At 39.1% G+C, this 16655-nt stretch overlaps 1 protein-coding gene across 1 annotated transcript in view; it reads left to right on the top strand.

Annotated features, from left to right (window-relative positions):
- The first annotated feature begins 752 nt into the window (after positions 1–752).
- Positions 753–16655, top strand: part of LOC110503077 (tyrosine-protein phosphatase non-receptor type 20-like) — a 29980-nt gene continuing 14077 nt past the window's right edge. The window contains exons 1-5 of the mRNA XM_021581432.2: positions 753–757; positions 1109–1147; positions 8884–9020; positions 9311–9459; positions 9609–9699. Of these exons, the coding sequence (XP_021437107.2) occupies positions 753–757; positions 1109–1147; positions 8884–9020; positions 9311–9459; positions 9609–9699 (421 nt within the window). The remainder of the gene's footprint in view (positions 758–1108; positions 1148–8883; positions 9021–9310; positions 9460–9608; positions 9700–16655) is intronic.

The following is a 16655-nucleotide window of genomic DNA, read 5'->3' as shown; positions in this document are numbered from 1 at the left end:
GCGACCTTCGCCTCTCCCAAGTCTGTATGGGAGTTGCAGCGATGAGACAAGACTGTAAATACTACCAATTGGATTCCATGAAATTGGGGAGAGAAAAGGGGTAAAAAAAAATATGAATCATAAAAAATTAACATTAAGAGTAGTTCATTTTATAATAAAATCTTCTAACGTACTCCAAAATCTTCTGACAAAACAGTCTCAAAATAAATGGTCAAGAGTCTTTGGGTCACAACCACAAAATACAAATTTGTTATCAATAGACATTTTGAATCTGACTAAAAAAAGTCAGATAAACCTTTAAAGAGATGGGTGGGATAAAGCTTAAAAGGGTGTGAACGATGCTGAGTGGGTGTAGACAAAGAAAGTCTCTCCAGTAGTAGTAGCAAAACATTCAAAGGCCATTTTCTCAAAAGTGAGTTTATAAACTTTAAAAGCAAAATAACTTCCCCATTGCTCCTTAACTGTAGTGTATGATATACCATTTCCTAGCTCCTAGTCTCTACTTTTATCCAATGTAAAAAACACAATTTCAAATTTTGCTACATGATTTGAGCCAGTCGGTCACATATATTGTTATTTTCCAGGTGTGCAAAGCTTTTAGAGACTTACCCAGAAAGACTCACAGCTGTAATCACTGCCAAATGTGATTCTAACGTGTGAATACTTTTGTACTGTTGTAAATTAGATATTTCAGTACTTCATTTTCAATACATTTGCAAACATTTCTAAAAACATGTTTTTACTTTGTCGTTATGGGGTATTGTGTTTAGACCAGTGACACATCTCAATTTAATACATTTTAAATGCAATCTGTAACACAACAAAATGTGGGAAAAGTCAATATTTTCTGTATGTAACAAAATGTTTGCACTTTAGAGCCTTACACACATACACACCCACACACCACTGTAACATTGCAGTGTATCTTAAGAGCCACCTGTCACCTCACTCTCTTTCTCTCTCTTGTTCTCTCTCTTGTTCTCTCTCTCTCTCTCTCTCTCTCTCTCTCTCTCTCTCTCTCTCTCTCTCTCTCTCTCTCTGTGTGTGTGTGTTTTGTGTAGGAGAGCTGTACCAGTATACCCTCTCATCCGGCTTGTTGCCTGTCTAGCAAGAGTGTGGCTAACTTGCTGCATGATGCCTCTGACAGGTAAGACTAATTTTATCCTCCTCTCTTCTCTTCCTCTGCTCCATCTGTCTCTCAATAACAATCGCACATTTGGGCCTGTGCGATTTGGATTCTTAAAGCTAAATTCACTTTACTTGAATGATCAGTTTCAGACACAAAATAGATGTTTACATGATGAGTTAACTGCCATGTAAGCTCTGTGTATTAATATTAAAGTCATGTTTCAGTTGTTGTTCTCAAAGTACCCTGTGTACATCTGTAGTGCCAGACCACACACTGTTACTACACATTACTGTAGTGTAGACTGACTTTGACCACAAGGAGGGAGCAAAGAGTCACTAATAAAACACAAACTCATGTTTCCTATGATGATATAACCATATCACAATAGAATGTTCTAGTTGAATAGAAGTTGACTTGACTCTTAAAGGCTCTTCATGGTCAATCCGAACTGCAGTGGCCATACAGCATTTACTGCCCAAAAGTCAGAGCATTCATGCTTTTTGCACTTCAGGGAGCTGTCATTCACATCCAATACATTTTTCTGTACTGCGCTACTCGTAATGATTGAGGGCTAATCTCTATAGCCATCCAGTTAATTTCAAGCAACTGGCTCAATGAAAATACCTTACCTCTTCTGAGATGTTGGAGTTCATTTCCCGGTGCTTGACATAGGAGCTCAGCCAAGATAGCATGAAATAAAAAGACTGCCCTGTTTTCCCACCTGCATCTCAATACCAAATTTCTCAGCTAAATTAGCCTACATTTAGGCTATTGTTTATTTGTGTATTTCAAACAAAGTTGAAGTAAAAATCTGAGTATAATGCTTGTATGGATTTCAACCCCATTGTCATCAATCAACTACATAACAGTTAAAAACTACTTTGACTTCCATAACCGATTTCTGTGTGCCAGCTATGCTACCAGCTTATACGAATGGGAGTTAGCATTTGGCAGTCACTTTTTCTAAACCTTAAAAGGGACAACTTCTAAATGCTATGCAGCCAAATATATCTAAATCTATATATCTAAATCTAATATTTTAGTAACCACATTGTAGACCTGTGGGCCTGTTATAATACATCAATCATGACAGATTTGACAAATATCCACTGTTAGACAGATGTGTTAAATGTGCGCCAATCCAGTGTCCTTCTATCTCCCATGGTCTGCATTCGATTGACCTATTTACTACTAATATGTATTAAACTTCATCTACCTTTTAATGGGATTTATTGAACATTGTAAACCTCCCATTGTTAAAAACTCCCGTGCTGAAGCTATGACTTTCAACATTCTATTCACTTTAAACAGTGTAACTTTTGATGCAGAACAGCTACTTTGACCACTTTCCCAACAACTTAGAGAAATACTTAAAATGTATGAAATCTTTGTCTTCTCTGCTATTCAAATCTGGAATAAGTACATAATTATCTACTACCTATCAAGAGGTAGAGCTGTTTTAGTTACCGCATCAACTACTTTCATTAGCTAACTTCCTACTGTTGAATTAATTGTTAAAGACCTTTCAGAAATGTCTAATTATAGCACTGGGTGAGCACATTCTAAGCATTGTGACCTTTGACACAAATCAGCTACTTTGACCACATTCCCATAATTTAAAACAAAACTTAAGAGTGTATGAAATCCTTATCTACTTCTCTGCTTTTCAAATATAAAATCAAAACAATACAGCTGTAACTGCATCAACTCCATTTTTTTCAACTTTTAGAAACAACTGAATTTTTGACCACTTTCCCAGTACTTTAGACAAAAACTTAAAGGGCATGACATCTTGATGTACTTCTCTGCTATTTAAATCTGGAATAAGAACACAATTATCTTCTACCAATTAAGAGTGTCGTAACTTTACTTTAACATCAATCTGAAGACTTATTTATCTAATTAACTAACTATATTTAATTGTTACCAGATTAAATTAATGTAACAATTATCTCATTAGGATCTGGGGCACCATGAAAGCAGTTCTTTAAAGTGTTACCATCTCTTGAATTAAACTCTAAAATGTCTTTAGCTGTCACATCTATAATCAGTTAACTTATTAATCATAACCTCGTATCATATCATCACTCTGAACAGTTGTAACCTCCTTGCTTCTGCAAAAACCTGAGCCTTACTTATGATTCAGTACTACACAAATTGGTTTAATTATTTATTTACTAGCTAATTAAATGGGAACACGGGATAAACATTCTCACGTTGCATCGGTTATTGACTTAATATGCTGAAGACAGGTCCCTCGCAGAATGACAACAATATGGCTGCTTGTTAAAGAAGAGATGGAGAGAGAGAGGGACAGAGACACTTAGCATTAGTACATTCAGAAATGATTGTCACTTACAGTAACCATATACTTTGCATTTACCATCATTTATACAGTTTGTAGGAAAAGGGCAGTTCCGGCACACTTTCTGATCTCACTCAGTGGCGGTGACTACACACTTTGCAAAGTCTTAAAAAAACAATTACTTCTTATAGCTAATCAAATCACATCCCACTCTGAACAAAAACACGTTCATCATTTTTAATAATACATGCTCAAAGCACAGTAAGGAAACGTTATACATGTAGTGGGTATACTTTCCAAGTTACAGTATTTCCTTTATAACATTCTAAGCCTGAGACGATGAGTAAACATTATGACTTTTGATACAAATCATCTACTTTGACCATTTCCCAACAACTTAGACACAAACTTGGAGGGTATGACATCTTGGTCTACTTTTCTGCTTTTCAAATCTAAAATCAGAACAGAAATCAAGAGTGACCTCTGTTTTAGTAACCACATCAACTATTTTTCATCTCAACTTTTACAAATAACAGAAATTTTGACCATTTACCAGCACTTTTGACACAAACTTAGTGGGTATGAAATATTGATCTTACTTCTCAACTATTCAAATCTAAAGCCAGAACACTTCTTACAGTACTAGAAAAAACAATTTTAAAGAGATGAAGCAAGGCACATCATTTTACTTCATGTAAAATTACCATCTCGTTTGATATCAGATATAATAGCAGCTTTTCTAGACCGTATTTGGTCCCGCTTAAATTACATGCAGCTTATAAAGCCTTCATAAACCCTACATAAATGTGTTACAAATCATCTATAGCCATATGTCATGCTTTTATAAAGGGTTCATACATTTGGCCTAACTCTGTGACATAACCACCAATGTCAAATCTGACATAACCCACTATGTCAAATATGACATAAACCTGTGCTTCATAAAGGATTACATATTGGATTCAATTCCCTTGACAACCCATACGTAAGAATGTATTCACGCATGACTGTATGGTACATTTTATTAATTATATTATATTTCACTAAAACATTTTTAGGATGGCCAAACCTCTTTCCCACTAGGGTGCATATTCAATATTGGACCTGAAATTGGGGTAAACCGAAACCTGGAAAACCAAAACCAAGAAAACGGAATATTAGAAAAAACAGAAGTAGGCAAAACATTTCAACTGATTTTAAAAGGCCGTACCAACATTTTGGGGGAAGTTGAGATCTCAACTTCTTGCTTAAACCACATCAGGGGATGTCTTTTGAGGTCTGGAAACAATCTAAGAAACATTGATTTTTGAGTGTACTTGTCCTTTAATTCAGTGAGCATGCCCTGCACTGTTGTTTGGTTAGCAGATTTTCTGTAATGCAGTAAGCGCACATTGAATGTGATTCGGCCGCCAATGGAATGGGTGGAGGAAAAGGCCACTCTGTATCATTCAGACCGCCATGAAATGTTACCATACAGTACATTCTACAGACCCTACTGAGTATTCACTACAATTATTTTGCTGTTGCAGAATGAGTTATTTCTCTAAGCCAATATGTATTCCATATACAGTGATTCGCATTGTCTTCATTTATTTGACAATGGAACATGTTTTAAAACAGTCATTTAATGCATGTCACTTAAATATGAACAAATATAAATCATTGTTAATGTTTAGACATGTACATATATCATGAATAGTTATTGACACTTTTCTACTATTACGTGGGGGACTTTTAGTTAGATTTTGTATTTTAATCTCGTGACCCAAAAGTACAGTGCCTTGCGAAAGTATTCGGCCCCCTTGAACTTTGCGACCTTTTGCCACATTTCAGGCTTCAAACATAAAGATAGAAAACTGTATTTTTTTGTGAAGAATCAACAACAAGTGGGACACAATCATGAAGTGGAACGACATTTATTGGATATTTCAAACTTTTTTAACAAATCAAAAACTGAAAAATTGGGCAGGCAAAATTATTCAGCCCCTTTACTTTCAGTGCAGCAAACTCTCTCCAGAAGTTCAGTGAGGATCTCTGAATGATCCAATGTTGACCTAAATGACTAATGATGATAAATACAATCCACCTGTGTGTAATCAAGTCTTCGTATAAATGCACCTGCACTGTGATAGTCTCAGAGGTCCGTTAAAAGCTCAGAGAGCATCATGAAGAACAAGGAACACACCAGGCAGGTCCGAGATACTGTTGTGAAGAAGTTTAAAGCCGGATTTGGATACAAAAAGATTTCCCAAGCTTTAAACATCCCAAGGAGCACTGTGCAAGCGATAATATTGAAATGGAAGGAGTATCAGACCACTGCAAATCTACCAAGACCTGGCCGTCCCTCTAAACTTTCAGCTCATACAAGGAGAAGACTGATCAGAGATGCAGCCAAGAGGCCCATGATCACTCTGGATGAACTGCAGAGATCTACAGCTGAGGTGGGAGACTCTGTCCATAGGACAACAATCAGTCGTATATTGCACAAATCTGGCCTTTATGGAAGAGTGGCAAGAAGAAAGCCATTTCTTAAAGATATCCATAAAAAGTGTTGTTTAAAGTTTGCCACAAGCCACCTGGGAGACACACCAAACATGTGGAAGAAGGTGCTCTGGTCAGATGAAACCAAAATTGAACTTTTTGGCAACAATGCAAAACGTTATGTTTGGCGTAAAAGCAACACAGCTCATCACAATGAACACACCATCCCCACTGTCAAACATGGTGGTGGCAGCATCATGGTTTGGGCCTGCTTTTCTTCAGCAGGGACAGGGAAGATGGTTAAAATGGATGGGAAGATGGATGGAGCCAAATACAGGACCATTCTGGAAGAAAACCTGATGGAGTCTGCAAAAGACCTGAGACTGGGACGGAGATTTGTCTTCCAACAAGACAATGATCCAAAACATAAAGCAAAATCTACAATGGAATGGTTCAATAATAAACGTATCCAGGTGTTAGAATGGCCAAGTCAAAGTCCAGACCTGAATCCAATCGAGAATCTGTGGAAAGAACTGAAAACTGCTGTTCACAAATGCTCTCCATCCAACCTCACTGAGCTCGAGCTGTTTTGCAAGGAGGAATGGGAAAACATTTCAGTCTCTCAATGTGCAAAACTGATAGAGACATACCCCAAGCGACTTACAGCTGTAATCTCAGCAAAAGGTGGCGCTACAAAGTATTAACTTAAGGGGGCTGAATAATTTTGCACGCCCAATTTTTCAGTTTTTGATTTGTTAAAAAAGTTTGAAATATCCAATAAATGTCGTTCCACTTCATGATTGTGTCCCACTTGTTGTTGATTCTTCACAAAAAAATACAGTTTTATATCTTTATATTTGAAGCCTGAAATGTGGCAAAAGGTCGCAAAGTTCAAGGGGGCCGAATACTTTCCCAAGTAATGAGACACTGATTTTTCCACATTTTGTTACGTTGCAGCCTTATTCTAAAATGTATTAAATATTTTTCTTTTTTCAGCAATCTACAAACAATACCCCATAATGACAAAGCGAAAACAGGTTTAGACGTTTTTGCAAAATATATTTTTTTTTAAACAGAATTACAGCATTACAGCATTATTTACATTAGTATTCAACCCCTTGGAGTTTGCCAAAATGCACCTAAAGACTCTCAGACCATGGGAAACAAGATTCTTTGGTCTGATGAAACCAAGATTGAACTCTTTGGCCTGAATGCCTTGTGTCACTTCTGGAGAAAACCTGGCACCATCCCTACGGTGAAGCATTGTGGTGGCAGCATCATGCTGTGGGGATGTTTTTCAGTGGCAGAGACTGGGAGAATTGTCAGGATTGAGGGAAAGATGAATGGAGAAAAGTACAGAGAGATCCTCGATGAAAACATGCTCCAGAGCACTCAGGACCTCAGTCTGGGGTGATGTTCACCTTCCAACAGGACAATGACCCTAAGCACACAGCCAAGACAAAGCAGGAGTGGCTTCGGGACAAGTCTGAATGTCCTTGAGCGGCCCAGCTAGAGACCGGACTTGAACATATCTGGATTGACCTGAAAATAGCTATGCAGCAATGCTCCCCATCCAACCTGACAGAGCTTGAGAGGATCTGCAGAGAAGAATGGGTGAAACTCCCCAAATACAGGTGTGCCAAGATTGTAGTGCCATACCCAGGAAGACTCGCTGATGTAATCGTTGCCAAAGGTGCTTCAACAAAGTACTGAGCAAAGGGTCTGAATACTTATGTAAAAGTGATATTTCAGTATTACATTTTTTATGAATTTGCAAAAATTTCTCAAAACCTGTTTTTGCTTTGTCATTATGTGGTATTGTGTGTAGATTGATGAGGGAAAACAACGATGAATACATTTTAGAATAAGGCTGTAACATAATTTGTTTTTCAAAAAGTCAAGGGGTCTGAATACTTTCCGTAGGCACTGTATGTGTTATGATTGACCAAAGGTGTCAGACTTTACAGTAAGTACATCGTCATATGATACAAGGCATTTAAGTATGTGTTATGAATGACCGAAGGTGTCTCACTTTAAACAAAGTATTACAGGACACCACATAGTGTCAATAAATAGGTTATTAATGTTCTTTTTATTTATGAAGGTTCCTTCATGATCCGCAGGTGGTTACTGTAGGGTGTGAGAGGTATTTGTAGGGTGTGAATGTTTTTGTTGTGTGCATGTTTGTGTACTAAGGAACATGTAACTTGGTTCCAGAAGAAAGACACTTTCAATTTCATTAGGTTGGGGGCTTTCATCAAGTGTTTCTTGTGGTAGCGTCATCCCCAGGCTATTGCACACATAGCACATATAAGCCTGTGAATATCTATCAACCAACTTGGCCTTAGTGGGAGTGACCATAGAATTCTATAGGAATGACCTTACTGAGTAAAGTATTTGTCATTGTCACTACTTAACACTACTTAACCCTTCCCATTTCCATAATTTATCTTCTTAAAATTGTATTTTAAACCTAACCCTAACTAATGAAGTTTGATGCGTTGGTCCACCAGACCTTTTGCACATTTGGGCGGAAGTGTCTAGGAATGAGATTAGGTGTAATGTGTCTAAGATGTCATCCCTTTAGAGCGTATGCCATCCTTCAGCCCAAAATGTCATCCTTAATAAAGCACATGTTTTCATTATATGTCACATTTGTTATGTCACATTTGACATTGGTGATTGTCACACAGTTATGCCACATTTATGAACCCTTTATAAAGCATGACATATGGTTATAGATGCTTAGTGCTTATGAAAGCATTAGTACGGTTTTAGGAAGCCTTTATAAGCTAAAAGTCATGTAAAGCGCGACCCTGTAGGTCAGGTAAAAAAGAAGCAGGGAAAGGAGGGTCAGCCTTGCACGATTTCAACCCTATTACAGAACACTATATATGGTCTGGTCTGACCCCTACAGAAGAGTAGGAATGGTCTCATCCCTGACCCCCCCCCCCCCCCCCCCTTCCAGGAACCAAATCTCTGTGACGACATTGGGCGAACCCATCACGGGCAGCAAGAACAGCCAATCAGACGGCTGGAGCAGCGTGGATGAGGATGATGGGGCGTTTGAAGCTAATGGTCAGGAGACGATGTCACCTTCCTCAGGTACAAGGCAGGGCCACCGGTTCAAATCCCCAAAATGTTTTGAGCAAGGGCACTTAACCACTAAACTGCTCCAGGAGCTCTTGCATCATGGCTTTTTCTTTTTCAAGCACTGTTAAATGGTTGGTCTACAAAAACCGCTGGTTCGAATCCCCGAGCCGACTAGTTAGCAAACTGCCGATGTGCCCTTGAGCAAGACACTTAACCCTAATTGTGCCTGTAAGTCGCTCTGGATAAGAGGGTCTGCTAAATGACTAAAATGTAAGAACTGATTCCCTCCCCTCTCTCTCCAGGCCCATCTATAGTTTCAGAAGAAGAGTTGGCCAGCCTAGCCATGATCAGTCCAGCTAAAACCAGTCAATACTCTGGACCCAGAGTGAAAGCCCTGATACAGATACTACAACATCAACTAGACCAGCAAGAACTGGTCCGAGAGTTCATGGTGGGTATACAGTTTGTGTTCCTCATACACATACACGCACGCAAACACACACTAATGAAGTATGCTAACCATATCATGCACGTTGGTCTGCCTTTTCAATAGAAGAAGCAAACATTTTCAGTTGCTGTTATTTGTGTTGTTTGTTTTAGGCCTTGGAGCATCTACAGCCATTTGATAACTGTCTGGTGGGGAAAGCTCCTGAGAACCGGGAGAGGAACCTCTACCGGGACATCCTGCCCTGTAAGCTCTGTTAAACTAGTTAAACTACAGTACCTTTTACCCTGCTGTGTAGTCTGCACTAGAACTATCTCATCTGGGCTGGGGCTGGAGAGAACAGCTGCGGGCCAAATTGACACAAGACGTCTTAATGTCATCACTTTCTGGTTGTAAGATTACAACCCAGTGGTCCTTGTTGCAACCAGATGAAGAGGTATTTTTAATGACAATAACAAGACATTATGGGAAAGATGTCATATTTTGGTTGTTATCTGGTCAGTTAATAGTTCAAGATAAATATTGTTTTTTTTGTGGTAGCTTAAAGAGCTGAGGGATGGGGCTGGATAAATGTAACCACTTTCAAATTCATAGAGAGAGCTATGGATGCAAGGACTTACCATCCATGAGATCAATTGTACAGTTCTAGCCATGTTTTGAGGCTATACAGTGTTTGTTTACAATGACATTGGTTACAAACATTGCTTTTATTTTGGGTTCTGAAGGGGTAGCACAGTTGAACTAAGCTCATGAGGCATTCACAAGTTATATTCTTCAAGAATCAATGGGTATACAGTATGTCATAAATTTAAAAGTCCAGAAATTGATGTAGCAATCGCAGGTTGCCGCTTTAAAGACATCAACAAAACGTCCTTATACAACCAGTATATAACCTGACCATAATATCGTCATTGCAACCAGTTTTGCTTGCTGGGCAGTGTTTACACCAATCTTATCCCTTATTTTATGACTTCCCGTATTTAGGATATTTCTTTTCTCTCACAAATGAAACATTTTTAGTCAGCATGTTTACTGTGTTGACTGATCACTATTACCTGAGAGGAAACTGCCACAGCACCCCCATATACAGCAGCTAGTGACAGGATGGAAAGAGTGTAACAGAAGGTACACGTTTACAGGTGAACAGTGGAGCACTTGAATCCATACAACACACACACACACACACACTGGACTACATGCAGCATGGCAATTAAATGAAACGAATCCGATTGCTGTGGTCATTTACGGCTATGTGAGTGATAGGTGAGGCAAGTCTGCTTGTCAGAGACTTCTCTCCCTCTTACAAGATGGAGACAGAAAGTTCTCCAAACATTAACAGTTTAGCACGTTAGAGGGGTTGAGAACATTATCATGGGAAAAGATCAGACCTGATCCTCAAATGCATACACACACACTAGAGCTGGGCGATATAGACAGAATATCATATAATTCTATTTTTTACGGTATTTTCTGAATAATAAAAGTTCTACATTGGCTTTATGAGTTGTGCATGACCCTAGCTTAGCAACACATACATTTTAAGTATTTCGATGGGGTTTTTGCCATTTCAATGGGGTTTTCGCCATTTCAATGGGGTTTTCGCCATTTCAGTGGGGCTTTCTGATTGTTTCATTACTCAAACTTCAACCAAAAGTTTATCTCATTTGAGATCATTTACACACTGCCACATAGGTCTGCACAATATGGGCAAAAAAATCTAGGCCTTAAACAAATATTGCTATTTCCTTTTGACTGGTGATTTAGATCAAAACACTTGGGTGATCTGTTGAAATTATAGAAATAGAATCATTTTTCTAATTCTACAGTTAGAATGTACAGTTGAAGTCGGAAGTTTACATACATCTGAGCCAACTACATTTAAACTCAGATTTTCACAATTCCTGACATTTAATCCTAGTAAAAATCCCCTGTCTTAGGGCAGTTAGGATCACCACTTTATTTTAAGAACGTGAAATGTCAGAATAATAGTAGAGAGAATGATTTATTTCAGCTTTTATTTATTTCATCACATTCCCAGTGGGTCAGAAGTTTACATACACGCAATTAGTATTTGGTCTTTAAATTGTTTAACTTGGGTCAAACGTTTTGGGTAGCCTTCCACAAGCTTCCCACAATAAGTTGGGTGAATTCTGGCCCATTCCTCCTGACAGAGCTGGTGTAACTGAATCAGGTTTATAGGCCTCCCTGCTCGCACACGCTTTTTCAGTTCTCCCCACACATTTTCTATAAGATTGAGGTCAGGGCTTTGTGATGGCCACTCCAATACCTTGTCTTTGTTGTCCTTAAGCCATTTTGCCACAACTTTGAGAGTATGCTTGGGGTCATTGTCCATTTAGAAGACCCATTTGTGACCAAGCTTTAACTTCCTGACTGATGTCTTAAGATGTTGCTTCAATATATCCACATAATTTTCCTCCCTCGTGATGCCATGTATTTTGTGAAGTGCACCAGACCCTCTTGCTGCAAAGCACCCCACAACATGCTGCCACCCCCGTGCTTCATGGTTGGGATGGTGTTCTTCGGCTTGCAAGCATCTCCCTTTTTCCTCCAAACATAATGATGGTCATTATGGCCAAACAGTTCTATTTTTGTTTCATCAGACCAGAGGACATTTCTCCAAAAAGTACGATCTTTGTCCCCATGTGCAGTTGCAAACCGTAGTCTGGCTTCTTTATGGCAGTTTTGGAGCAGTGGCTTATCCTTGTTGAGAGGCCTTTCAGGTTATGTCAATATAGGACTCGTTTTACTGTGGATATAGATACTTTTGTACCTGTTTCCTCCAGCATATTTACAAGGTCCTTTGCTGTTGTTCTGGGATTGATTTGCACTTTTCGCACTAAAGTACGTTCATCTCTAGGAGACAGAGCGCGTCTCCTTCCTGAGCGGTATGACGGCTGCATGGTCCCATGGTGTTTATCCTTGCGTACTATTGTTTGTACAGATGAACGTGGTACCTTCAGGCGTTTTGGAAATTGCCCCCAAGGATGAACCAGACTTGTCGAGGCCTACTTTTTTTACTGATGTCTTGGCTGATTTCTTTAGATTTTCCCAAGATGTCAAGCAAAGAGGCACTGAGTTTGAAGATAGACCTTGAAATACATCCACAGGTCCACCTCCAATTGACTCAAATTATGCCAATTAGCCTATCAGAAGCTTCTAAAGCCATAACATAATTTTCTGGAATTTTCCAAGCTGTTTAAAGGCACAGTCAACTTAGTGTATGTAAACGTCTGACGCACTGGAATTGTGATACAGTGAATTATAAGTGAAATAATCTGTCTGTAAACAATTGTTGGAAATATTATTAGTGTCATGCACAAACTAGATGTACTAACAGACTTGCCAAAAATATAGCTTGTTAGCAAGAACTTTGTGGAGTGGTTGAAAAACGAGTTTTAATGACTCCAACCTAAGTGTATGTTAACTTCCGACTTCAATGAAAAATCCAGGGATCTGTTCATAGAATTAGGAATTAGAATACTATTAAGATCTCTACGGATTTATTTTGTGACAGGGTGTTTAACAGGGGAGTGGGACCTTTTCTTTTTCTTGCTTCATGTAGATAATATTTTCATGCTTTGGCCTATTTCTGTGATGTATAAGGTACTGTTGCACGAAAAAAAAACATGCCAAATTAGGCCTACACTAGCCCTTTCCGGCTGTATTAACTAATTGTGCAACTATATATATATATATATATATATATATATACAGTGGGGCAAAAAAAGTATTTTGTCAGCCACCAATTGTGCAATTTCTCCCACTTAAAAAGATGAGAGAGGCCTGTAATTTTCATCATAGGTACACTTCAACTATGACAGACGAAATGAGAAAAAAAATCCAGAAAATCACATTGTAGGAATTTTTATGAATTTATTTGCAAATTATGGTGGAAAATAAGTATTTGGTCAATAACAAAAGTTTAACTCAATACTTTGTTATATACCCTTTGTTGGCAATGACAGAGGTCAAACGTTTTCTGTAAGTCTTCACAAGGTTTTCACACACTGTTGCTGGTATTTTGTCCCATTCCTCCAAGCAGATCTCCTCTAGAGCAGTGATGTTTTGGGGCTGTTGTTGGGCAACACAGACTTTCAACTCCCTCCAAAGATTTTCTATGGGGTTGAGATCTGGAGACTGGCTAGGCCACTCCAGGACCTTTAAATGCTTCTTACGAAGCCACTCCTTTGTTGCCCGGGCGGTGTGTTTGGGATCATTGTCATGCTGAAAGACCCAGCCACGTTTCATCTTCAATGCCCTTGCTGATGGAAGGAGGTTTTCACTCAAAATATCACGATACGTGGCCCCATTCATTCTTTCCTTTACACGGATCAGTCGTCCCTTTGCAGAAAAACAGCCCCAAAGCATGATGTTTCCACCCCCATGCTTCACAGTAGGTATGGTGTTCTTTGAATGCAACTCAGCATTCTTTGTCTTCCAAACACGACGAGTTGAGTTTTTACCAAAAAGTTATATTTTGGTTTCATCTGACCATATGACATTCTCCCAATCTTCTTCTGGATCATCCATATGCTCTCTATTAAAACTTCAGACGGGCCTGGACATGTACTGGCTTAAGCAAGGGGACACGTCTGGCATTGCAGGATTTGTTACTTTGGTCCCGGCTCTCTGCAGGTCATTCACTAGGTCCCCCCGTGTGGTTCTGGGATTTTTGCTCACCGTTCTTGTGATCATTTTGACCCCACGGGGTGAGATCTTAAGTGGAGCCCCAGATCGAGGGAGATTATCAGTGGTCTTGTATGTCTTCCATTTCCTAATAATTGCTCCCACAGTTGATTTCTTCAAACCAAGCTGCTTACCTATTGCAGATTCAGTCTTCCCAGCCTGGTACAGGTCTACAATTTTGTTTCTGGTGTCCTTTGACACTTCTTTGGTCTTGGCCATAGTGGAGTTTGGAGTGTGACTGTTTGAGGTTGTGGACAGGTGTCTTTTAAACTGATAACAAGTTCAAACAGGTGCCATTAATACAGGTAACGAGTGGAGAACAGAGGAGCCTCTTAAAGAAGAAGTTACAGGTCTGTGAGAGCCAGAAATCTTGCTTGTTTGTCGGTGACCAAATACTTATTTTCCACCATAATTTGCAAATAAATTCATTAAAAATTCTACAATGTGATTTTCTGGTTTTTATTTTCTCATTTTGTCTGTCATAAATTACAGGCCTCTCTCATCTTTTTAAGTGGGAGAACTTGCACAATTAGTGGCTGACTAAATACTTTTTTGCCCCACTGTATGTATATACACAACACTCGTCTCCTTCTCTTCTCCTCCCTCCATCACTCGTCTCCTCTTTTCTCACCCTATGTCTATCATGCCTCTCCTCCCACATCATTTACTCCCCAGTGCCCTCTCTTTATTCGTTAATCTATGTTTTTTCCTCTATGTTGTTTTCCTCTATGTAGTATTTACTATTCCCTGGACTGAACTGTTCCTGGTAAAACAACAACAGAGCATTGTTAGACTGTTGACCAGTGGAACACACTGGTCACCTCGTAAAGTGTGTGTGTGCATGCGTGCGTGTGTGTGTGTGTGTGTGTGTGTTTGTGTGCAATATGTCTGACCTGAATGGGTTGGGAAATGCTGTTTTATTGTTCTATTTTGGAAAACTACTGAGGAATGTGTGTTTCACAGGACGTTCCATGGACAATAAATGTAGTGTTTATAAACCTAAAATGGTTTATGGGTTTGTCCTCGAGTTAACTCCTGTAATGAGGAAACATGGTTAGGGAAGATTATGAAACTGACCAGAGAGTATGTGGCATAGAAAAATAATTTGATTTTTATGATATATGATGTGTGTTATTATAGTAGTACACAGTGACTTTAGCGCTATAGGAGCCTTGCCTCCAGCTGTTTGCTTAGAAATTCTAGGGACAATAAGGAGACCTGCGTCTTGTGACCATAAGGTACGTTTAGGTATGTACAGCAGGACCAAATCGTAAAGATAAGTAGGAGCAAGCCCATGTAATGCTTTGTAGGTTAGCAGTAAAACCTTGAAACAGGAAGCAGGAAGCCAGTGTAGAGAGGCTAGCACTGGAGATATATGATCATATTTTTTGGTTCTAGTCAAGATTCTAGCAGCCGTGTTTAGCATTAACAGAAGTTTATTTAGTGCTTTATCTGGGTAGCCAGAAAGTAGAGCATTGCAGTAGTCTAAACTAGAAGTGACAAAACCATGGATGAAATTTTCTGCATAATTTTTGGACAAAAAGTTAGATTTTTGCAATGTTATGTTGATCTAAAAAAGCTGTCTTGATGTTCCTCAAACGAGAGATCAGGGTCCAGAGTAACGCCGAGGTACTTCACAGTTTTAGTTGATACGACTGTACAATCATCCAGATTAATTGTCAGATCCAACAGAAGATCTCTTTGTTTTTATGGACCTAGAACTAGCAACTGTGTTTTGTCTGAGTTTAAAAGTAAAACATTTGCCGCCATCCACTTCCTTATGTCTGAAACACAGGCTTCCAGGGAGGGCAATTTTGGGACTTCACCATGTTTCATCGAAATGTACAGCTGTGTATCGTCCGCATAGCAATGAAAGTTAACATTATGTTTCCCGAATTACATCACCAAGAGGTAAAATATATAGTGGGAAAAAAATAGTGGTCCTAAAACTGACATTTACAGTTGATTTGTCAGAGGACAAACCATCCACAAAGACAAACTGATATCTTTCCAACAGATAAGACCTAAACCAGGCCAGAACTTGTCCATGTAGACCAATTTGGGTTTCCAATCTCTCCAAAAGAATGTGGATATCGATGGTGTCAAAAGCAGCACTAAGGTCTAGGTGCACAAGGACAGATGCAGAGCCTTTGTCTGACGCCATTAAAAGGTATTTTACCACCTTCACGAGTGCAGTCTCAGACTATGATGGGGTATGAAACCAGACTGAAGCGTTTCGTATACATTTGTTTTCAGGGAGGAAGTGAGTTGCTGCGCAACAGCTTTTTTTTTTTAATTGAGAGGAATGGGAGATTTGATATAGGCCAATAGTTTTTATATTTTCTGGTTCAAGAGAGGCTTTATTACTGCAACTTTTAGTGAGTTTAGTACACATCGGGTGGATAGGGAGTCGTTTATTATGTTCAACATAGGAGGGCCAAGCACAGGAAGCAGCTCTTTCAGTAGTCTAGTTGGAATAGGGTCCAGTATGCAGC

This window comes from Oncorhynchus mykiss, chromosome 23 (assembly GCF_013265735.2).
Source record: "Oncorhynchus mykiss isolate Arlee chromosome 23, USDA_OmykA_1.1, whole genome shotgun sequence".
Taxonomy (NCBI): Eukaryota; Metazoa; Chordata; class Actinopteri; order Salmoniformes; family Salmonidae; genus Oncorhynchus; species Oncorhynchus mykiss.
This window is presented reverse-complemented; position numbering and strand designations above follow the sequence as displayed.